The sequence below is a fragment of the Tachysurus vachellii genome, chromosome 4, assembly GCF_030014155.1.
Source record: "Tachysurus vachellii isolate PV-2020 chromosome 4, HZAU_Pvac_v1, whole genome shotgun sequence".
NCBI classification, from domain to species: Eukaryota; Metazoa; Chordata; class Actinopteri; order Siluriformes; family Bagridae; genus Tachysurus; species Tachysurus vachellii.
Window position 1 is genome coordinate 11,424,187 of NC_083463.1, and position 24,673 is coordinate 11,448,859.

Sequence of the window (24,673 nt, forward strand, 5' to 3'; positions counted from 1 at the left end):
TGCAGCCTGACACCCCTGCATTAAGGAACAATGTCAGGCAAACTGGCCATAAAATATAGATGATTATTGACCCCTGGAGGCAGAATGGCAATGTGCAGGCTTCTGTACTTTCTCATACTCTCAAGGAGATGCTGCATTCACAAACACAACACAATCTGGTGTGGAAGTGACTTAAAATCCCCAATGATGCCATGTGCACTTGTCTATAGTGAATCTAGAGCAGTGCTGTTTAAAGAGTATGATGGATTTGTCTTAAGTTTTTTAACGGTAATTTCACTTAACTCCTCTAATTTCTCATCACTCCTGGCAGCAATTACACAGCCTGACAATTCCTGTTGTCACTTTTCTTATTTGTAGGAAAAGCAAAATATAAAATGAAAATATTATTTTTTAGACAGTATTAGAAAATTTCACAATATGTTCAAAATGGCACATTTTTCTTATCGTGTTTTCTTTCCAAAATGAGTGACAGATCATTACCTGTCTTCTGTCAAAGCTGTCTTAGTCATCGACCGATATCCGATTACATCCTATCACTCAGATATCATTATTGTGACGTGTCTGTCACAGAGATAGATAAAAAGTGGCTTGCTTTACCTGAGCTATAGAATAAATATAATTAAAGCATCATGTGTCTGACACAGAGAGAGTCTTGCTTTATTTTAGCTATAGAATTAATGTTATTATTCTGTCAAAAAATGCATCTGAAGCCTGCTTTATTTAGTTTTTCTCTGGAGCTATCACACATAGAAGGTTTGCACATCACTAAAAAACATTTCTAAATATTCATATAGTTGATTTAAATGACATTGTTGAAATACATAATCATACATAATCTAATATAGTATAATGTAAAGTAGCAAGCATATTCTGTATCATTTATGTTGTGTTTTAGCTAGGACAGAAACTGTAACTATTATTAGTTTTATCCCCTCTAACCTTCTAGTAGAATTCTACCTTCAAGCATAAGGTCTCAGAAGGGCTCAGGCTCAGGTGAAAGTCCAGAAAGAACCAGATAAAGATCTCTGGGGACTAGACAACATGCTTATTTTCACAGTTATAATTTAAGGCAAAATTCTTCTATCTAATATCTAACAAACTGCTCTTCATAAACAGTTCACAGAGGACAAAACAGGGTTAAACCAGGGACAACTTTCTGTTTCTCTCACTAACACACACACACACACACACACACACACACACACACACACACACACACACACACAGGGCCCGCATGCTGCAGTACAAGGCCGTGACACAACATATAAATCAGAGAAGCTGCAAACACAGACAAACAAAGAGAAACACAAACACACACACTTTAAATACACACCATGTAACACTGAAGATGCTGAGTCAGTCCAATGTGATGGAGTGTGATGGGGGATGAAACCGATTAGTAATTTGATCAATATACACTCAGCACAAAACTCATACACAAAACTAATCCTTATACTGTGCCTGTTGTGTTTCACACATACATTGTGCTTTAATTTGTCATCTCGGTTTGTGTGTGCATGCGTGAGTGTGAGTGAGAGAGAGAGAGAGAGAGAGAGAGAGAGAGAGAAAGAAAGAAAGAAAGAAAGAAAGAGAGAGATGCTGTCAGAGTGCACGGTTTAACTCAAATATAAATGAGCGAAACTGGGATTTAATATTCAGATAAAAACCAAGGAGTAGCAGGAGCTTTCTGGGACAAGAGCATTTGGAAGAGGAATCTTGCATCTCTCTCTCTCTCTTTCTCTCTCTCTCTCTCTCTCTCTCTTCCTCTGGATCGATACTCAGTAGAGTGCAATAACAGCAGGAGGCCTCAGTGCCATTAAGTCTACACAGTAAGATAGGGTTGGGTGAGCCATCAGGAAGGACTCTACATCATCCTGACAGGCTGTCATACACACACACACCACACCACACACACCACACACACACACCACACACTCTGACTGTATCACCTAAAAAGACCTGTAACCTCAGAAACTAAAATGAAACATTTCATCTCGGTTAGCTTCTCAAACAAACAGACCAGACAAATATTCTCATGGTGTCCTATGTGTTCCTATGATCATGGAGACATTTTGTCCCTATAAAAGACCATCACACACCGACTCACACACATCTCCAACAAATCAGCAACTGAACCCCCCACACACATACGTCACCGACCTGAGACGTCTAACCTTCAAACACGATCAATAAAAATCACACCCACAGGCACTCACAAACCCAGACAAAAGTGAGTTTACAGACTCACCTGTCAAGCTGATTAATTTAAGCGACTGGAAGAGCTCTGATTGCTAATGACAACTAGTTAAACTACCGGCAACAATTGAGTCCACTAATAACCTGGAGCATGTAAAACACCCCTGAACTTCTTACCATTAAAGCACACAACACATTGACTTCAGAAAATATAGCTCCAGGTCTCCTGATCATCATTAAGAGTTTGTTTGGCAATACAATTCCCCTGGATCATCCATCAGAAGCTTTATCCAACCTTGATGAAGTATTTTATAAAATTTCATCTACTGTGCAATTTTATACCACTGGGATAGACAGTGTTCTCCTTCAGTCTTTATCATCTGCCTCAGTACGTCATCATCCCAGGAATAGGGGAGGATTACGAGACACTATCAGGACAGGAGAGAAAATCGACACAAGCAGTCTGGAATCAATACAAAACCTGTGTGCATGTGTGCAGGAAATAGCACTCATGTAAACAGTCACATCCCACCTTAAAAATGGTCTAATTCCAATTGGTCTACACAAACTGCATGCACAATCTGTATTAGTTTCTGTAACCTGTTGGTTTCTCTTAATCGTATTCAAACTTGTAAGAGCTTTAGTATTCTGGTCCACTTTGACTCATGTTGAAACATAAATTCTTTCTTGGGTCGTGTTCACAAGGCCAATTTACCATTAACATGTGTTATTACTTGTAGAATTGTTTTTGTGGAGCTGAATAATGACTGATGAGGCACAAGCTGGCAAACCTTTTTAATCAAAACACAGAATTGTTTTTAAATTCATTTCCATGGTTTTAAGTGTGTTGTCTGTCTACATCAAATGCATGACTTTCTAAACACCAAAAGGTCTTGGGGAGAGAATATATACAGTTTATACATGCTATAAATCCATCCAGTATGTGGAAATCCTTTTAATGGTAAATTGGTAGACCCTTATCCAGAGCAACTTCCATACATCTTATTTTATACAACTAAGCAGTTGAGAGTTAAGGGCCTTGCTCAAGGGCCCATAGGTAGCAGCTTGTGGGATTTGAACACACAACCTTCTAATCTTGTAGTCCAACAACAAATGCTCTGACCATCATGCCCAATTTTTGGGTCTTCCCTAAACTGCTGTCAAAAAGTTGGAAGCACACAGTTGTCTAGAATATCTTTGTATTCTATGGATTCAAGATTTCCTTTCACTGGAACTACAAACAACCATCACCCAGAATGTCAACATGAGAATCTTATTGGATATCCAGATATGGCTGTGATACACAAACCGAATACAGATTGGTCCAGTGTGAATACGCTATAAAAGTTCAACCATTCAAAAGACTTTTTTTTGGTTTTATTTGTTAAGAGTTCTTAGGAATCTAATCTTCACCCTGTTAGACTGCTATATATAATCAAAAGCTTTCCCGGGAAAATATTTGAAGGAGTGTGTACAAGTTGCATACAGATTATTATCACTATATCAGTCAAGAATTCACTGTAATGCCAAGGAATTTTCCTGAGTACTCTCTGCCAGCTTCGTATCAGCATTTATGTCTGTAGATCTGTCGGAGGCACTCTAGGCATCACTGTGTGACCTTTCACAATTTAAAACTGTCTGAAAGTCAGCACTTTATTTCTTCAGTGTGTGAAAGGGCCAAACAAATGCCAGTCGACAGTTCCTATAGGTTACTCGCTAACATGCCATCTCTCTCACTGCAGTGGCTGTTCGCTACAGACATTTTATTCATTACTCATTATTCCACCTTGGCAGGATGACTTTTTATGTTAAAGATTCAGATGGAGAGTAATATGACTAAAGTGCAAGCTGTGCAATTACTGCCAGTTATACACTGAGAAATCGGCGTATAAATGATTACAAATGGCAAACGTACCTAGAGTTCCTTAATATAGCAAGGACGGAATTCATGGTGTTTACTAAGTAAAGGTTTCAGGAACCCCAACATTTAGTCTCTCCAGTTACTAACTTACCTAAACAAATCAAATACTGGCTAAAAACAATGAATACACAGAGTCCCTTTCATTTCTGTAACATTTCTGTCGTATACAGAAGCGAGAAAAAGGATCCAAAGATGAAAATTCTTATTGACTTTTTATACACCGCTGTCACAATTAATCAGACAGAAATGACCTGCATTTATACATGATGCAATTAAAATGTAACAAAAATCATTCGAACGATTGCTCCTGTTGATGGCATGGTAAACATTCGATTACAAGTCAAGCTAAAAAAAAAAGTCAATAAAAATAAATATATATTTATAGCACCAGCATTACTGAAACCTGGTTCCCTGTAGTGCAAAGGTACATTTTTAAAATTTAAAATATTCCCAGTTTGCAAAAGCCAAGTATCATTCATTTGAATTTATATTCATATATCCCTTTTGGTGTTATTATTTTGCAGACTTTCTCTAAACATCTTTAACTTACTGATAAGTATAAATGGCATCTTCACATGTTGAGTCGTTTCTGGCCGGATCTATACATTGTGATAGGATATAAGAAATATTTCTTAAATGATGCCTCAGATGTTGTTATAGGTCTTCAGTGATGGTTTACTATGCCATGGCACAAAACATCCCTAAACATTCTAAATGCACTGTCCAAGAAACACGTGTGATGAGTAAGAGAACAAAGTGCTCTGTGCTTTTAGAGTTTCTTTAGCTTGCCATCAAAATCCTGAAGATCTTTAGCTTGCCATCAAAATCCAAAATCCCCTTCCTTTTCTGACCAATTTATGTCTGAGAACCATTTCGATAGTGTTTTGTGGTGTGTACCAAAGAGCACACAGTGCTGTTTCAAAGGATACTGCCTTCTTTGCTTGTTTCCTGCATGCTCTCCATCCCAGGAAGGGCAGCGGCCACGCGTCGGAACAGCTGAAATACAGAAAGAAAAAAAAGAGAAAAAACAGACACATCTTTTTACACTGTTATTAAAGGCTTACATTATGCTTTCATCCTCGGTTGGTCTACGTTCATCTGTCTCTCTCTATCTCCATCTCTCTCTCTCTTCACACACACAACATCCGAGACATTTCATTAATCCCTATGTGTCAAAAACATGCCACACAGTCCCTTAACCCAGTGTGACTACTTTTGTTTACTGTAAAGTGTAATGTTTACTGCTTTGCTCATTGTTCTTACAGCAATTAATGGTCTCTGTTGAGATCCCTGTACAAACAATCATTACACAAACAAATCTAGATCTAAATTGCATTTAAATGTAATACTCAGCACTGAAGGGAGCCTTGTATTCCTACAAGGACAGCGTGCAGGTGCTTTCACAAAGTTATAAATGGAAACAAAAAATTCCACACGCAGACCATTTGTACAGACAGAATCTGGTTCAGTTAGAAAACACTTTCAAGGGTCCATGGGTCAAAAAACAAGCAGACATCAAAAAGCACTTTTAAGGGCTTTTTGAGAATGAAGAACTCGTGGAGATCTGGTGACGAGACACGATGTCTGGAGCTGTGCTATATTTTACCTCCATGCTCACATTGATTTATCCTGAATCACTTCATTATTAGCTGAATGATAACGAATGATGAGGTAAGATCCTATAGGGTAGAAATACCTCTACATACAGTACATATTTAGATTAACAGACAATACACAGAATCCTGGGACACTGTAGTGACACAGAATAATCAATCTCTCTTACACCCAGGCCTGTGTAACAGCACTTTAGTGTATGCACACACATTATGTGCCATCCATCACATCACGCTGACCAGGATGACAGTGGACTATTAGGCAGCAAAAGACAGAGAAAAGGAAATGTTTGGTTAGTGTCCTCCAGGCAAAGGAAAAAACAAAGAGAGCCATAAACACTTTCAAATGTGGCTGGAAGAAAGACAAGAGAACATGAGCCAATCCAATTAGATCCAATCCAATCCCCCCCCCCCCCCCCCCCACACACACACACACAAACACACACACACACGTGTGACTTTCATTAAACAATAAATATGTGCACCTGATTTGCACTTAACTAACAGACATTTATACATTTAATGGACTGGACTTGTTTGCTCAACAATGTGATCAAGTGTCTGTGGCATTTGTTTTCAACACATATCTCACTCTAGTAGTCTTAGGCATACAGTATCTTTACATATCGAAATATCTTTAAAACAGACATCAGAATATTTTATTCACTTCTGATACACACACACACACACACACACACACACACATTTGCAAGTCTTGTAATACTGATCCCTGTGTAATGATCCTGTTATGTAATTGTCATAGATGCATGGTAAAGTGACATACCGTATAAAGCAGCATGTTGTCAAGAAAGACGAAGCAGAAACTGCACACTAATTAATGAAGTGTATGTTGCTCCAATTAAACACAGATACACTGCTCTCATTCTTTACTTTAAAGCAATTAATTGTCGCTCTAATTGTTTTTTTTATAAAGATGGTGCAGGGTGACGATGCAGATGCACAAATTCCTGACACCAATTGCTCTGATATCTCTCATTACAGACTGAGCCACTCAGTGCTGTAAACAAAGGCATTATAAGCCTTATGTATGCATGTATTGTCGCTCACACTAACTGATCATCAATGCACGGCTTGTCTTTGTTTCTGACTGACTGTAATAAAATAAATACAGAGGTTTTAGTTTGTGAGTCCTGCAGCCTGGGTTTCATTAGTATGATAAAACTGCAATCAATAGATAAATTTGCTTATTTATCATGCTTATCCTTAACACCAGCAAAATCAGATAAACGGATTACTGTGCAGAGGTAATCGAAAAATGATGGTCAATTCAATTCAAGCAGAGCTGTATGATGCAGGAAAAATGGGGAAACTAAACAGCTAAGCAACCTTTTTTTAAAATTAACATGACTTTTGCAAGAACATGGCCTAGGTAAGGTTAAAAAATGAATAAAAAGCTACATCTACATTGTTGTACATTGTTTTCTTCAAAGATGTTTAAAAGTAGACGTGTGAAAGAATGATGCAGAATTTCAAATTTAAAAAAGATGAAGTTTTTAAAAACATTTGCATGTTTGCCATTAATCAGTCACAGCAATATCCTATTGGCTTTCCCAGGCCTCTGCACATAATCCTTCCATTACCGGTTAGCTACTAGCCTTGTAGATGGTACAAAACTAAAGAACTGGTACAAAAGTAAAGAAATAATCTTTAGCCCCAACACATGTCTTAGGAGTTTTTTTGTCTGAGCTTTTCCTTTGCATGAGAGAAACAGTCTGGTGTCGGCTGCCTAATTAATATCGACTAATTACACAACTTAATTTTCAAAAGCTTAAAAACATAAGAGTAAAAATAGTTGCATAAAAAGCACAAGGAAATGATTCTAAATGTTTAACACATGCAAATAAAAGACAATAGAATTTGGACATAGATGGCTTATTCGACTATATCAGTGATCTGAGAATAAGTGTCTCATGTAGATGTAGCCTGTGATGCATATAAAACTGTGGCTTACACACGTGTCTCAGCCCACTCAGTACAGAGAGAGCCAAACACCACACACACACACACACACACACACGCACACACGCATCAGTGGGGACGAGAGAAGATGAGAGACAGGGGGACGTGGCAGTGAGAGAGAAAGAAGAAAAAAAGCAGTGTTGGCGTCAGTTCTGCGTCTCTTCCACCTCTTTGCTTAGTCATTCTGACTCACTGCTTCGACTACACCTCAGACGACAAACCCAGAGAAAGGCAGACTGTTCCCAGACCCACGCACATACGCACACACTGCTCTTGTCCTTCTGCTGGCTGAATGTGGGCATTACGGAAAAAGCTCACCTGCTTGACGTTGTAGCCTGTCTTAGCACTGGTCTCGATAAACATCACGCTGAGCTCCTTCGCCCGCTGCTCGCCCTCCTCGATCGTGATCTGCCTGTGTAGGAAAAGGCTTATTTAGGTGCTTCAGCTTGTGTGGGTTAAGCCTGAAATAGATGGTAATACATAGTGCCCAGCATAATGTAAAAAAAAAAACAGACTAATCTGAGAACACGTTTAAATGACCAGTAAAGTTTCATTTCATGAAATATTGACTGAATTAAGCTGTAAGAAAGGAGAGAACATTAACCCCAAACAGTATCCTTAACCCTCGAACGGAAATGCATCTCAGGATCATTTTGAATAGAGTAAAGCAGATATACTAAATCCTAGGCATATAAATCAAAGGCGATCAAAACAGCAATCGACTCCTACAGCTAGCAAGTGTCATAATACCATGAAGTAATGAATGCAATGGAAGGATTTAGGAATGCACCAATTCTTTTTTCTATTTGCAATACATTTACAATATCAGATTTCAGAAAATCACTTGATACATGATACAGATTCAATAACATCCTTTTAGTAACCAAGCCGAATCTCTGCAAGCTCCTGTTGCCAAGTTACAGGAAACATTAGAGGCAAAATGGTGAAGTACTTTCTAATAAGTTACGTTCTAGGCATGATCAGTGACAACGTCTAATCTCGTGGGGCCAGATGTGATTTTGAAAGAATGAGAAAACATGTCTGGAGTCACTAATGAGAAATAGTGGCTTTGGGAACCTACTGGACATTTTAATGGCATTACTAGGTATGTCAGTGGAAGGCCAGTGTCAAAGATTCAAGCATTTTAGACCCTCACACTGACATTCATTATCAGATCAGTGGTAAAATTATTGCCCATTAAATCTATATGAGCTCTGGTAAAATATGGCCGAATAACACAGACTCAAACACGGCCTTATCAATCACTGTCTCAAACCACTCTCACAGTTGACTGATGTTAATTAACCCGTGCTAAATCTGCACAAAAGGCTATCTCGCTAATTAATCCACATTTCTGTGACACTCTCGCATATCAATCCATGTCCATTAGAGCAGAGAGCGTGTGCACAGAAAAAAGAATGGAGATAAGGGAAGAAAGATCAGCGACAGGAGGAAGACTAGAAAGACGAACAGACAGAGGTTGAGAAAGATGAAGGGAGAAATCGAAAGAGAAAAGAGAAGTGAGCTCTGGAGCCCTGAGAGGACAGACATGACGTAACCAGCAATTTCCTTTGTTCTCGTTCACACACAGAAACGCGTACCTGAGTTCAGTCGGCTCCACTTCCTCCCTAAAGCAAACACATACTGCATGGAGTTGCAGCATGCTAAATATAGCAACTACACATATCACAGATCTGAGCTCTGAGAACATCTCTGTCTTGTGGGAAATCGGGAGAAGGATGCTGAGTCTTTTGTTTTGCGCTAGATCCACGAGGCTGATGTAGCTATACAGCAAACTTGGCCTTGAATTACAGCTACAAGTTCAGCATTGCTACACAAATCAGGGGCCAGATGTCTAATGAGTAACAGTGAGTGATATGACAAAAAATATCATATCACGATACTAGAAGATGTTTCTACAGTATGTGATATGTCACAATATCCTGTATCAGTACCCTTGCTAAACTGAAATGGGTAAAAAAATCTAGAATTTAAAAAATATAGAGAATTTTTATAAATCTTTTGGTTCTGTACAAAATTTTAACATTAAATCATGTTATCAATGTAACTGATATTTTAAAAAAGTTATCATGTTTCGGGTCATATTTCAGAAAAGTTCGCATCACAAGTAATCACATTATCACAGTATATATATCACTGCACTACCACTGAGCAAACCAGAAGTGATAGCAACAGCAAAAAATCTCCCTGAGACAGGATAAGTAATAAAATTTTGCTGCCATATAGAGAAAATAAAGTGACTCTAGAATGGAGCAAACCATCCGTCTGTATGCACCGTTAACATTTACAACCTGATATCCTTCTGTCAGAGCCAGGAACAAGCTGTCTATCACACTGGCATAAACACAAATTCAGCCAGTTCTTACCTGACGTGAGATATGATGAGGATTAGTGTTATTGTAAAAGTTGGCCCACAACCCACTAAGCAGTGGGAATGTATCTCTCTTACTCCCCTGTTGCCAGCTCTAATCAGTCTCTCTCACTTAGCAGTGATATCAACTGTTTGTCTCTCGTTCACTAACCCATGACACCCCCCACACACACAAACCCGCACACACCCTGAGGACGTGAAGCACCAGACAGAATGCAAATGCAAGAATGGAGTCGTTTTATCAGAGATGTGATCTTTTATTGCAGTGCATTGCATAAGTATCCACCCCCCTTAGCTTTTCCACATATTGCAGTGGAATTATCTTGGGAACATATGTCATGAATCCACACATAATTACATGTGTATGAAAATAAATTGTCAGGTGATCTGAAAAGTATCTATTCTATCAAGTTCCCAGAGTTCACAATTTGGTTAGAAAAACAATCCCAAAAAATTTGAACATCCGGCAGTGCATCATTAATTCAAAACATGAAAAGAATATGGTACAGCCAAAAGGCAGGAAATCATCACTCGATTTCATTTTCCACTGATCTCTGTTCTAGAGCCGGGCTATTCAACTGGCGGCCCGCAGGCCGGATCTGTCCGGCAAGGTATTTTGTTCCGGCCCTTCATGTAGCCTAGTGTGAAAACGACATCTCTGTAATAAATTTAGTTCAGTCGGACAGTTATGAAGTGACGCTCCTCTGTTCCATTCGCCACAAGCCGCAGTCGCAGCACAGAGTAGAAGTCACGTGAGATTAGCCGAGTGGCGCGAGCAGCCTCTCCTGAGAGACGTGATGATTGACAGGACCATGACAGATGAGAACTTTTGTTAGAATCATTTCTTCTGTTCATTTCTTTCTTCAGTTTTTTTTTCACAAAAAAATTCTGTGAAACAACATTAACCCTATTCGTCATTGTCACTTTGTGCAACTGTCACATTAAAACGAGTAATCTCACATCCCTCACGGTCCAGCACCAGCACCACTGTATGTGTATTACAACATACAACCGATTTTGCTCTTGTAAAATCTAAAAAATTTTATTTCTCTCATTAGATGGCAGCTTAAATGTTTGCCAATTATTTGTACTGCCTGTTGTAGTTTAAACAGTCATACTAAAATAATTTATTTTGATAAAAAATACCATGAAACAATGATATTTTCCACATTGAGGGTGGCGTCAGGAGAAATGAGTGTTAAGGATCTGCACTTGTACAGAATTACACTAAGTTTTGTGTTGCCAAAAAGGATAAAGTGGAGAGCTGAGAAACACAAAGTTGCACGTGAAAGTTTTTTCGCCGAAAAGTGAAATCAGAAGAATGGAGCATGTGCGTAAATAGAGCATGTGCGTTTTTTTTAATTTCCATTGTGTACATCTGCTTGTGTGCTAAATGCCAATTTCCTTGTGCGTTGTGTCAGTTGAAACTTATATGCATGCTTTAAAAAATGGGACCCATGGCCCTGAGTCTTTAGTGCTTACAGTCTCCAATGTAACGATATGTTGAAATATCAGGATGCCTTTTAGCGGCATATAATTCCAGCTTACAATAAAATTATTAAACAGTCTGCAAGTTTGACGTAGCACATGAGTAAAAAAGATTGCTGATATGGCAAAATGTCCTTCTAAACCTCCTGCGTGCTTGAAGAAGCAAAGCGTCAATATGCCACGTAGTGTTTATCAATATTTTATAGCTCATCGGCTAAAACTCCAGCTCAGACATACCGCATGAGCCACTCCGCCCCACAGGGTGACCGAGTACATGTTTCCTCTTCTGACCTTGTATTTCTGGCTGTTATTCAGGCTTTAAAAGATCAGGCTGCAATACTCTGTGTTATACTAGACTAGTGCTTATGTAGAATAACTGCCTTATACAATGAAAAAACATTTTTTTGTCAGAGTGACAGGTATGTGTTAAATTACTGTTTCACGTCTTTCTTTCTTTCTTTCTTTCTTTCTTTCTTTCTTTCTTTCTTTCTCTCTCTCTCTCTCTCTCTCTCTCTCATTGGCTAGAGGCCTTTAATAGAAGGTAATCTCGGCTGATATCTCACTGGGAGTCTGGAACAGATTCATACCATCTGTTTTTCTGAGAGAATAAATTTTCTCCACAAAAAAAACAACTTATACAGTGTGAGACAAATGATGGCAACCCAAACGACCAACTGCTATAACCAATTGTCAATGAAGTGGAATTTTATTTGATTATTTATATTAAGAATCTGGGTTTCTTAGGACCACCATGTACAGCTAGCTGAGTATTTCAGGCAGAAAAACACTAAATCCATCTAAGAATGGGAAGTTATTGGGGTGACGGTGATTGCTTTAGGCACACCGGTAGAAAGCAAGCAAGCACCTGTCACAAGTGTGTGGATAAAAAATTGGCACATTGATATGTTCACTCAATGTTCCAGTGACAAAAGTCATTCCAGTAACATGTTCATACCTCATATTCATAATCATCAATCTGTATATTTACAAATCCACACACGCACACATATGAAATATTAATGCTCAGGCAAATGGGAAGAGACGGCCGGCTCTTTTCAGCAGCCGGCAGTGCTGTGCTATGTTAGCATTGTGCTAACCGGGTTCATTATCATCGAATTACTCCACAGCAGCCACCTACATCTGTCACATTCCATCACAGTTGTCGTGGAAACGGACACAGGGCTGCATTCGTGTACACTAACACTGCAGAAGAGTCTGCAGTTCTCCAGCAGTGGCTTATTACAAAATGACCACACTCAATTTGAATAAAGTTAAGGGTTGAGGGCGGATAAATAAACTGCAATGACATCATGGTTATTCATTTATGTCGGCTTGTCCCGAGTTTAGCTAATTCAGGTCAAATCAATCTATCAACTACTGTGTACTGGGAATAACCAATGTGCCTCCAGAGCCACAGAACAACATCTAAGACCCTACAGTAGCCTCTAAAATAAAACATATTCTGTTTAAAAAAATAAAAGACATATATTTATATATATATATATATATATATATATAAATATATATATATATATATATATATATATATGCCGTTTTTGTCTTGTATTTTGTCCAAGCCTTTATGTAATCTGATGTAGGAGTTAACTGATGCATATCAAGGAAAAATTGGATAAATAATAAAATTATTAGCTAGCCATCAGACAAATGGAAATTTCACTGTGCCTACCCAGACCAATGTTTTAGTTACCCTTAAATCCTCTGCTAAATCATGGTGGAAAAATGGACTGTTAGCTAGTCAGTTAGTTAATTTCATTATTACAGACTAATGCAACATTCACACATACAGTACTAACTGCTACACTTAAGTCCTCTGCTAAATCATGGCTGCTAACATACTGTAAAAATGGTCTGCCATTTACAGAGTTGTGTTGCATGCTGCACTGTTGGGATGGTAATGGGAAGGTGATGAGTGGTGCCTGGTGTCCTTCAGACATAACATTTCATAGAGCAGACAGTTCGGTCTTGATTTCATCAGACCAGAGAATCTTGTTCTTTACAGTCTGAGTCCTTCAGGTGATTTTTCCGAAACTCTAAGCAGGCTTTCATGTGTTTTGCACTAAAGAGAGGCTTCCGTCTAGCTGCTCTGCCACAGCCCAGATCATCCAGAGAGCTGCAGTGATGGTTGTTCGTCTGGAACTGGTTCTTGGTCACCGCTCTTACTAAGCCCCTTCTTCCCGATTGCTCAGTTTGGCCCGGGGTACCAGCTCTTTGACGAGTCTTAGTTGTGCCAAACGTCTTCCATTGAGAATTATGGAGGCCGCTGTGTTCTTGGGAATCTTCAGTGAAGCAGAATTCTTTTCATAGCCTTCCTCAGATCTTGCAACAGTCTTGTCTCTGAGCTCTGCAGGCAGTTCCTCAGTGACCTTATGGCTTGATTTATCCTTAGATATTCATTGTCAGCTGTGAGGCCTTCTGTTGAGAGGTGTGTGCCAAATTCCTGTGACTAATTCACAATAAGAGAAGCAAAGAATATGAATTGCTCATGACGAGACTATGTGTAGCCATAGTCCTCAACTGATCTGAACTGATCTGATTATTTGATATTTGTGAACATGACAAAAAGTTGTTGGGAAACATTTGGGCTATGAACTGCAGTGTTCTCTCCTCATATCACAAGGAAAATAACTGTTTGTGTTTTTTTTCTCCTTCTATATGTTTAATTATGAGTTCATATACTATCTGTACATTTGGTCAGTTTTTATCAGTTTCCACATATACAATTGTGCCTGACTCCTGAAAAGATAACGTGTCATCTGTGTATCATGATTCTACCGCAATATTGTAGCGTATGCTGGTGGTAGGATTCAGAACTAATAGCACATAGTGTATTATTAATGTATCATAAGGGCATTACATTTAAACATACTGTACGTATCAAAACATTTTTTTTCTGAAGAAATCCGTAACAAGTGAATTATTATTTTTACTATAGTTGTTGAAACTGTTTGTTTGCTGGAAACTACAAACAAAAAACTAATATCTTGAAAATGAAAGCTGCTTGCTTCAGGTGCCCAGGCTTGTGATTAGTCCAGCCTGTATATGATGAAATATTTACTTCCACACGATGTTTTGTTACCATAAACAATAGTAATACAGTTCCCATATAGTATGTTGCAATTTCCAGTAAACAAATTGTGTATCCCTTATTATAGTGGCACTAATTTAGCTATTTCTTTATTCTTTTTGGCAGTATACATTGCCATGTGACCAAAGGCTTTCATGCCACCGCCTCTTGATTCAAGACTACTGGCAACTGGTTTGGTTCCAACACCAACAGCTCCTCAGCAAAAAGATTAAACAGTATACCTCCAGATGAGGGGTGCCTCATACAAGGGTTGCTCGTTTGACAAATAACGCCATAAGGAAAACTCACAATCTTCTCTCCTTACAATCTACCCAAACAAATTTAATACCTAATATCAGATACAATGAACTGAAGCCATGCTTATACTAATCTTGAATCACACCATTATGCACAAATGTACTGTACCTTCTGAGATGGCCCCATAGTTCAAAGACTATGAGTCAAGCCTGCTCAATCCTTTGAAAGATAGAGTCTGCCATTTTAAATCAACCAAGACTCTTTGAGATGATACACGAAGATCAAGTTACAAGCCGTGGATAAAAAACCTTAGGGATGGTGGATCAGGGACTGAATAACAGTCATGTTAATGCAAAATTCTATCATTTTTATTTTATATAAAACATAAAATGAACAAATCAATATCCCTTTGATTAGTATATCACTGTATACAGCTTATAACTTTTCATGTTCAATGACCTACACTTCTGCTTCTGCCGTATATTTTTTTCTTGTAAAAAAAAGAAGCCTCACTATTTTTACTGTACATTTCTAAGTCATATGTGAGTAGAAACATGTCAGGCTCATTTGCCCCTGATCTTTCCTCATGTTGTGGATGATGATAATGAATGCAGGACCACTGCTCATTAGGAGGTGGGAGTGCTCGGCATGAGAGTGAGTATGCTTAAGCGCAGGGTGCAGATGCTTTATAACAGAAATGTGAGGACAGTTGATTAGTCATCTAGCTATCTCTCCTGGGAGGAATCTTTCTTAGCTCTCTTCACAGGGCTTTTTTCTCTTTGTTCCCCTGTTCCCATTGGAACTGGAGATTTAAAACCCTACTCAAAAGTTGTCAGTTAGAACAAGATCATATTTCTCCTTCTAGTTGTACATTTTACATACCGGAGTAAGTAACATATGAGCAAAAGGCAGCAGGTGCTTAAAATGCTGCACACAGCACTTGCACGCACCAGCTGTAGGGAGAGTACACCTACATTTACTTTACTGGCTGCCTGTTTCATTTATAATTGATTTCAAAATCCTTTTATTGGTTTTCAGGGCTCTTACTGGCTTATCTCCTTCATGCATCCCAGAATGCCAAGCATACTATGCTTCTCCAAATCAAGTTATAAGTATCGTCAAGTACTTAGTGGTCATTCTAAAACTCACAGCCAGTCTTTATACTTTGTATACAATGTAATCCTACTTATTTGTTAAATAAATAATTCTCCTTTCCTCTTTGTTTTAATGACTTTTCTTGATTTTCCTTTCTTTCTTTTTTGTTTTAAATATAAGTAGTGTTACATAATTGTATTTAATTTAGAATGAAAGCTTAGTGGTTTGCACATTTGCCTTTCACCTTGATTTTAATGCAGAGATGGTTCCCATCTATAGGCTGATGGCTGAATTTCATCACTCATTAGTATATATTGTGTGTATTAATGTGTTTCGTGTATGTGTGTGTGTTTAACAGGCTCTTTCTGAGGCACTGCAACAGACTAGTACCCCATCAATGGTGTCCCCTGACCTTTTCCCCAAATCTTGGGATAGTCTCCAGGCACCCTGTAACCGTTTTACACTGCAGTGCAACACACTGGGAAGAAAACCCTATCTAACCTCTTCTACATACATGAGCTCCCAGACATCCACTATAACTGACAGATTGGAGAGAGAGAGTGTACTCCTCCTTTAACACCCAGTGAGCACCGCCAATAAAGACGGCGATGGCATCATAGTGACAAAAAAGAAATTGTACACACTCCTTTAAGCCAATCAGTATGAGCCAGAATTCTGAAGCTAGAAGCTCTCTGAATCATTAATTCATTCATTCATTTTCTACCGCTTATCCGAACTACCTCGGGTCACGGGAGCCTGTGCCTCAGGGAGCCTGTGTATCTCAGGCGTCATTGGGCATCAAGGCAGGATACACCCTGGATGGAGTGCCAACCCATCGCAGGGCACACACACACTCTCATTCACTCACGCACTCACACAATTTTTCAGAGATGCCAATCAACCTACCATGCATGTCTTTGGACCGGGGGAGGAAACCGGAGTACCCGGAGGAAACCCCAAGGCACGGGGAGAACATGAAAACTCCACACACACAAGGCGGGGGCGGGAATCGAACCCCCAACCCTGGAGGTGTGAGGCGAACGTGCTAACCACTAAGCCACCGTGCCCCCCCCCAATCAATTTGATTAATTGAGCTTCTACTGTCTTCTGATACTCTGATATCTCCAACTCACCAACACTTATATGGTGTGTTGGTATTTGTAAAGCTAAAGAAACTACAATGCAGTAAGCTGCAACCAAGTGCACTCTTAATCCAGTTCCTGAGTAGGAGTGTCACAGGATCCTTTATTAAACAGAAGCTTGCAGATTTGTGTGCAGTAGGACTAACCTCTTATCAGCCAGGTCTGTTTTATTCCCCACAAGCATAATGATGACATCACTTCCTCGCTCTGTTCTGACATCATCAATCCATTTGGAGGTTTGCTGGAATGAATTCACATCTGAGGGGGAGAGAGAGAGAGAGAGAGAGAGAGAGAGAGAGAGAAATGGATAGGAGAGACCTATCAGACAATTTAACCACAAGTTGATCTATAGCTATATGGTTACTAGCGTTCTACTGTATATCTCACTGCATAGAGCACCAATAAGAGCTTGTTGGGGCAGTTGCAGTACACTGATTAAGATGCTTGACTACTGATCAGAAGTTTGTAAGTTTCAAATCCAACGCCACCAACCTGCCATTGCTGGGCCCCTGAGAAAGGCCCTTAACCCTCAACTACTCAGTTGTGTGCATAGAAATGAGACAAATTTGTCTATTGAAGGGCTTTGGCCAAATGGCATAAATGTAAATTATTCTCGATATCTTTCTGGCGATTTGTTTCCAAGATTGACCAAAGTTTAACCAAATTTAGTGTCAAAGACAAAGAAATACATTCTCAAATAAGAAATAATTATTCCTGTATTATTATTTATTATGCTGCTACACTTTTGCTTTAACATCCATTAAAAGTAGAATTCAATATCATCATGATACCTTTCCCAATACATTATACACATTTATACAACAAGCAGCAGTGCAGTTATCCTGTGCCAAACAATTCAGATGCTAATAAGATTCTCTTAATGTGCTTCAGTTGCACATTAGCTCTAATGACATTAAAAGCATTAGAGAATAATAAATACAAAATACTACAGAATTTTTAGCAGTAGAGCTTTGCTCCTGATTTTGCTCCCTATGTTCATCTGAAAGAGTCGAATCTGCAAATGGCGCATCAGTACTTTACACACAGTACACACAGTACCACACAAAAGTAATAGAAGTATCATTTCTCTTGAATACTAACCCACTTTAAACATATCAGTTCCTGTCCAAAATGACAAGGAAAGACATTTCAAAATCATCTTCAATGCCTTAAGTAAGGCTGCTAGAGGAAGATTTGATTAGCTTGTGACTCCTAGATAAAAGTCTGGATCTCGTCTCAGAATGACTGTAACGGCCTTGCAGCTGCGTCAAGGTCGAACTGACTCTGTGTCTCAGAGTGTGTCGCTTATAAAATCACAGATTGCTATTCATCTCCCCAGGGTGATACACATCCCACCCCCCACGTTCTTCTGTGCATGCACTGTGTAGTGGGATTTAAAGTCAATAAACCTTTCATCTTTATACAGGACAGAATAAAATGAAACAGTGGGTCTCTGGAGATCGAAAAGTCGACAATTAGGTGAGGTTTAACATGGAAATCGGTTTATCGATGTTCTAAAAGGAACCATGAAACTCTGCCCTTTGTGTACATTGTGTTATACTTTAAATTTAGTCACAGACCAGTAAATTTACAGATTTCACATTTATGTCCGGATTTTTGTGAAGCCGCATTGTGACAATGTCACATAAAAAATAAACCTGAAAATGAACCGAACTGAGCCACAAGCTTGAGTCATATAACAATTGAATTATTCCTACATTTTGTTTCACTGACATCTTCTCTGTTTATATTATGCATTTTGTGTCGGAACACAAAATGTGCAGTTTAACATCTGAGCACGCTAGTATGCATTATCACTTTAAAAAGACACAAAAGAGCTGTCTTTTTCTTTTCAATGAAATGGGATAAATCAGTCGAGATTGATTTGGGCAGATGTTTTGATAACATCTTAATAATAACTGACACATGGGCACACTGTGCTTTCTGTCATTTACAGAATGTTTTCAGTTGATCAGCATGAAATAAAAGCTACGAATCTATGACAGTATGTTTGGTTTAGCTAACATTAAAATGAAAATTTTCTCTTTTTTTTCTCTGTCAGGTGAAAACATTTGTCTGAAAATGGTCACAAATAGCACAAATAGCGTTTTTGTACCAAAGAAAACGTTTTTTGTGCCAAAAAAAAAATGGCAACAATTGTTCAGAACTAAAATGTTAATGCTGAATAATGGTGATGTTCATTAGAAAGTGATTAAATACACTTTTTCCCTGTCCTGTGCTTATCAGTGTGCTGACACATTCAAATGCCTCCTATACTTTTTTAGGCTCTGGACTGTTAGATATTTTTTATGCAGTTGGTAAACAAATAATATTGTACATACATAATAATATAACAATGATTCATGAACAGTATTTGTTGCTTGATAATCTTTATAGCAATACTGATATTACAGAAAAAAAATATTTTTAATAACTCTGTTCACTGCTCTGTAATAAGATAAGATTTTGGTGACTCTTTTGAGTATTAAATAGCTGTGATTTTTTTGGCCTTATAAATACTATTCATTTGTATGGATTCTTTAATGAACGAATCACTATAAAACATATAATGTGTGAAAACTATATGTACGATATGTAACACAAAACTCTCACTTGTGATATCGTAAACCACCACAGCCACGGTGGAGTCTCGTATGTAGCTGGGAATGAGGCTCCTGAAGCGCTCCTGTCCTGCCGTGTCCCACAACTGCAACCGCACCTGCAAGGGACGACAAACAATCTGGATGACTCAACTCCAAATACACAAAACACACACACACACACACACACACACAATCCACAGAATAGTATGTACATTTCAGTTCCAGGTCTAGGTTTTAAGGAATAAAGGTTTATGCCATCTGTTTTTTTTCAAGATGGAATGATTGTTATAGCACTGTAACAGAAAGCAGAAATGCTAACCTCTTCTATAAATTTGATTGCATGCAATCATATGCAAATGTATCTTTTCAAATGCATCAAATATTTTAGGCACTGCGATTAACCTCGGGTTATTATCTTTCTAAACACCACTTTTAACCCCGGTAGAGAAATGTTTCACACTTGTAATAAACAGTTTTTTTCCCTCGGAAATGCTTCCAAAATCTTCACAATGATTACACATATTGCATTTCTATTTATATGAAGTTTGGTATTGCTATAGAACAAAATAACCGCATTAAAATCAATCAGTGATTTTTCTTGCAGCTGAGGCTACTGTCTGAACAGCTGGTAAAGAGAATAAAGACCTTCTGACCAATCAGAGTCAAGCATTCAACAGTTCTGTGCTATACTGTAAGAAACAGGAACCACAGAAGCACTCAGAATGTAAGAGACTTACCGTTCTGTCCTCCAGGTACATGGTTTTTGACAGGAAGTCTATTCCAATCGTCGCCTAGAGGGATGTAAAAAAAAAAAAAGATACTTGTAAACAATACTGATCTTATTGTCCAGGCTGGTTAAGGACTGACAGATGTTGTGATGAGCTTTTCTTTGGATGACACACAATAGGGAGCTGTTGATTATGTAATTAGGGTCTGTAAGGATTGACAATGACAGCCATAACCTCTCATCTATCATGCTAATGAGAGGTATATCTGTGTTATTGATTTATTAAAGTATCTCCAAACAGCCTTAACTTCATCAATTTGTATCATGTTTTTGGGTACAATATATGGTTTTCTAAAAGATGGATGGAACATTTCCTGATTGGCAGTCTTTAATTAGGTAACCGCAGGTATCACTGAAATATGTCCGATATTAGGTGTTACATTTGTCATTTTCATGCCATGCCCCAAAAATGGTTTCTGCTTCCTCTGTGACAGCAAAGAAGTAGTTGAGAATCAGCGATGGACAGAGAGGAGGTGAGTGAAACTGGCAGGTAGAACCTGATGACTCTCACTTTTGTTTTATTAGATCAAGACTGAGCAGTACAGAGCTACATGTGTGTGTGTGTGTGTGTGTGTGTGTGTGTGTGTGTGTGTGTGTGTGTGTGTGTGTGTGTTAAACCTGCTGAAAAGCGATAGCATGTAATAAAAGTAAAAATAAAGTATCCACTGAGTTGTCCAAAACCTCCTGTCTCCTCATTTCTGACCCAGTCCAAGAAACTGTCACATTGACAAAATGTAAATAAATATAACATAAAATCACTACAGGGGTAAGAATGTGTGGCATGTCTTGAATCTCAAGGAAACATCTGGGTAGAACTGTGGTCTCTTCAGCTGGTAAATGGTTGATGTTTCTTCCTCTTCAGGTCACCACAGTAAATGATCCGATTCTCATATTTGATTTTAGCGCAGCTTTTTCCCTGGATGCCCTTTGTTGACAAAACCCTCTCATTTTATCCAGGCTTGGGACCAAAACTTAACCCCTTATGGGCTGGGTTGGTTTCCTACCCGGGAATCAAACCAGGTGTTATGTGTTATGTGATCAATTAGTATATTAGCTATGAAAACAAGTCTAGCTATTAGAATTTTCTTGTTAGCAATGTTGACAACTGTGCTCATTAGCTTCACAAGTACAAAAGTATGAATTACTGTATACACACCTACTATATTATACCAGATGTTGTCACAATTGATGCAAAACACATCTATTGTTTCAAAAAGTTACTCCAAATTAAGACAAACTCTTTTTTAAAAACATTTTGTACAGCGTGCAGTGATTAATAGTGGTGTTAGAGGCTGAACAGCTGCAAGCACTAAAGAAGCATAAGCACAGATAGGATACAGTGTAGAGTATTTTCGTTCTACAGTATGCTGCACTGCACTACACTACATCTCTATTAGGATTGTAAGCAGCTTAAAAAGCTATGGATACGGCTTGCTGCTGATGGACTGCAGTGCCTCCGGTAGTATGTTGAGACGGATCGATGCAGAAGAGACGATCATCGGTGTAATCTCTGACAGCAGATAAACCAGGAGCTTGTGCATTTCTGTCTGTTGGTGTGTTAGGCCTGATGCAACACAAAAGAGCTGATAAACAGGACAAGAAGTGGCTAAACTGCTGCACTGAATGGCCAACAGCTGTCACTGCTCTGCATATGTGTGTGTGTGTGTGTGTGTGTGTGTGTATATGTGTGTGTGTGTGTGTGTGTGTGTGTCTGTACTGCATCTATTTTATATACTGCATATTATATATTTTATATATTAAATATTTTAATGAATGTGCGAGTTATAATAGCCATATAAGGTCAGGACTCTATACAGCTCTCAGCTCTCCATTCTGCTATTCCACTAAGGGTATTTGATGGGAACAAAAACTTTCTCTATCACAATTCTTGCATGTAATTCTATCAAATTTCAAACATTAAAGCTTTTTGAAGATCTAGCACTAATTTTTAACATCAAATTAGCTGCTTCCAATGGTTTTTAATTGTAATTTAAAAAGTACATTATAAATAAAAAGTAAACAAAATACCCAATACACCCAAAGTGTATTGTAACAGAATGTATCATGATATTTATATTACATCATCATGTCATTCAGCCCTAGCTCACACCATGGATGTAGACGTAACATGCCATTCTGCAAAGCAAATGTGTTTTTTTGTTTGTCTTACACAACGTTCACAAGTCGCTAAACCAATCGTTTCTATTACTGGTTGCCATAGTAATAATGTGTGCCACCAGTACTCCACTTCACAACAAATTAGTTTTCTTGTAGCTATAATGAAATATTCTGGAGGGAGATTTGGAGTTGTACATGCTGCTGGTCACAATTGCTAATGTCACTAGAAGTCACCAGATCTCATTGAAAATGAAGGTTCTTAGTTAATTTGTTGATGCAAGCCCTTGGAACATAGCATTACTATGCATACAATATTTACTTATTTGAGAATGCATCTAGGGTCTTTTAGTTTATCCTTCAGTTTTCTGTTATGTGAGTATTCCGTCAGACATTATAAATAATCACTAATCAAACTAATATAATACTGCGGCTTCGGCTTTGTTTTATGTTCTTTAGATACTGACTTCAAACTTTCTGTACTCAAAAACAAGCAGTAAATAAAAAATGGCAGAGAGAGAAAGAACTTGTGCTACCTCTATAGCTCTAAATATAGAATTCAGCACAGCAAGCGAGGTGGTCATATGAATGTATCCAGAACAAATTATTCATACTCATTTAAATAATTAAGTAGCCCAGATGCTTGGTCTAAGTCTCATACAGTGCTGTTTCCTCCTTCCACCTCTCAAGCATCACAGGACAGGAAACGGGGAAAGAGCTCCTAATGGAGCAGGAAAGAAAATGAGTTCCTGACACAGCTAAAACTCATTTAGGCCAGTCTACCTGCCGCAGCATTTCATGTGATGTATATATAGCGCAGTATACATCTAATTGTAAAAAGTCTAATGCTATCATGTGCTTAATTCACATTTCATGTCATTTCAGCATTACAGATGTGGCACCTGAATACTAACCCACAACATGTCTCTTTGCTTGCAAAAGCTCATCATTAATGTGCTGTATAACTGGTCATGTGATATTTTAGGGAAAAAGTAGTAAACCGGTGTACAAAACGATGTGTCATGCTGTTATTGGAAAATCTTGTATCAGCACTCTCCAAAGTGTTTTATTCATCTTATACCACACCAATTAGTTGAAACTAAAAAGAATAATTTATAATCATCTCTTTTTTTATTTTATTTAATTGTTTTTAATTTAATATTGTTGAACCTCTTCAAGTTAGTTCCTGTTCTCACTTTTCTCTGTAAACATTATCAGCTTCCCTTTTTTTCTCTCTCTCAGGTTCAATAAGGCTTAAGTGCACTGTGTTTTGTTATGAAAACCCAAAGCCTTCTGTCCTATATTTTACATTATAGAAAACGTAAGGGACCAGCTTTACCTCTAAATGACACTGGAGACATCTTTGTTTCCAGGCAGAAAACTTCATATTAACAATTTTTATGTGTAAAACAAATTTGACACACTTTTTTAAAGTGAAAGTAGAAAGTCAGATAGAAAATAGTAAGTTTCAGAAAGTTCTACACTAGTAATAGTACATTAATATAAACTTTTGATTTGTCATGTGACCAGCCCTACTGTCAGCGACTGTCTATATAAAATTAATCCACACCTTCTGACCAATCAGAATTGAGAATGTGGTATAAAGTTATATAACAGTTTTGGATGTCATATTACACGGTCTGACTTTTTGGAAGAAGACACATTTTTAACAAAATCTGAATATCTACCTGTGACTTTTGTGATATAAGGGGTTTGCGTGCAGAAATATAATAAAAATATATATAACATATTCAGAACACAACATAAGTTTAAATGTGGTTCGAGGCCCAAAGATACATTGTTTGTGAGTACACAGAATTGTTAGCTGCATCATCTTCTGGTAATATGAATAAGACATATTTTTAGTTATTGGTGAGAACTGAACTAAACAGTTCCTGAAACTACAGAGATCACAAAGCTGTGTGTTTAAACTTTGTATTAGAGGAATAACCAGGAATTAAAAATAAACAACTTTAAATATATAATTTCAGTAAGAAA

General features: G+C 38.1%; 1 protein-coding gene across 1 annotated transcript in view; it reads right to left on the reverse strand.

Moving 5' to 3' along the window:
* rab6ba (RAB6B, member RAS oncogene family a) overlaps positions 1-24,673 on the reverse strand; it is a 72,639-nt gene that overhangs the window by 2,674 nt on the left and 45,292 nt on the right. Inside the window, exons 3-7 of the mRNA XM_060867750.1 lie at positions 20,511-20,564; positions 19,784-19,889; positions 17,317-17,428; positions 8,029-8,122; positions 5,047-5,113 (exon numbers count right to left, since the gene is read on the reverse strand). Coding sequence (XP_060723733.1) covers positions 5,047-5,113; positions 8,029-8,122; positions 17,317-17,428; positions 19,784-19,889; positions 20,511-20,564 — 433 coding nt within the window. The remainder of the gene's footprint in view (positions 1-5,046; positions 5,114-8,028; positions 8,123-17,316; positions 17,429-19,783; positions 19,890-20,510; positions 20,565-24,673) is intronic.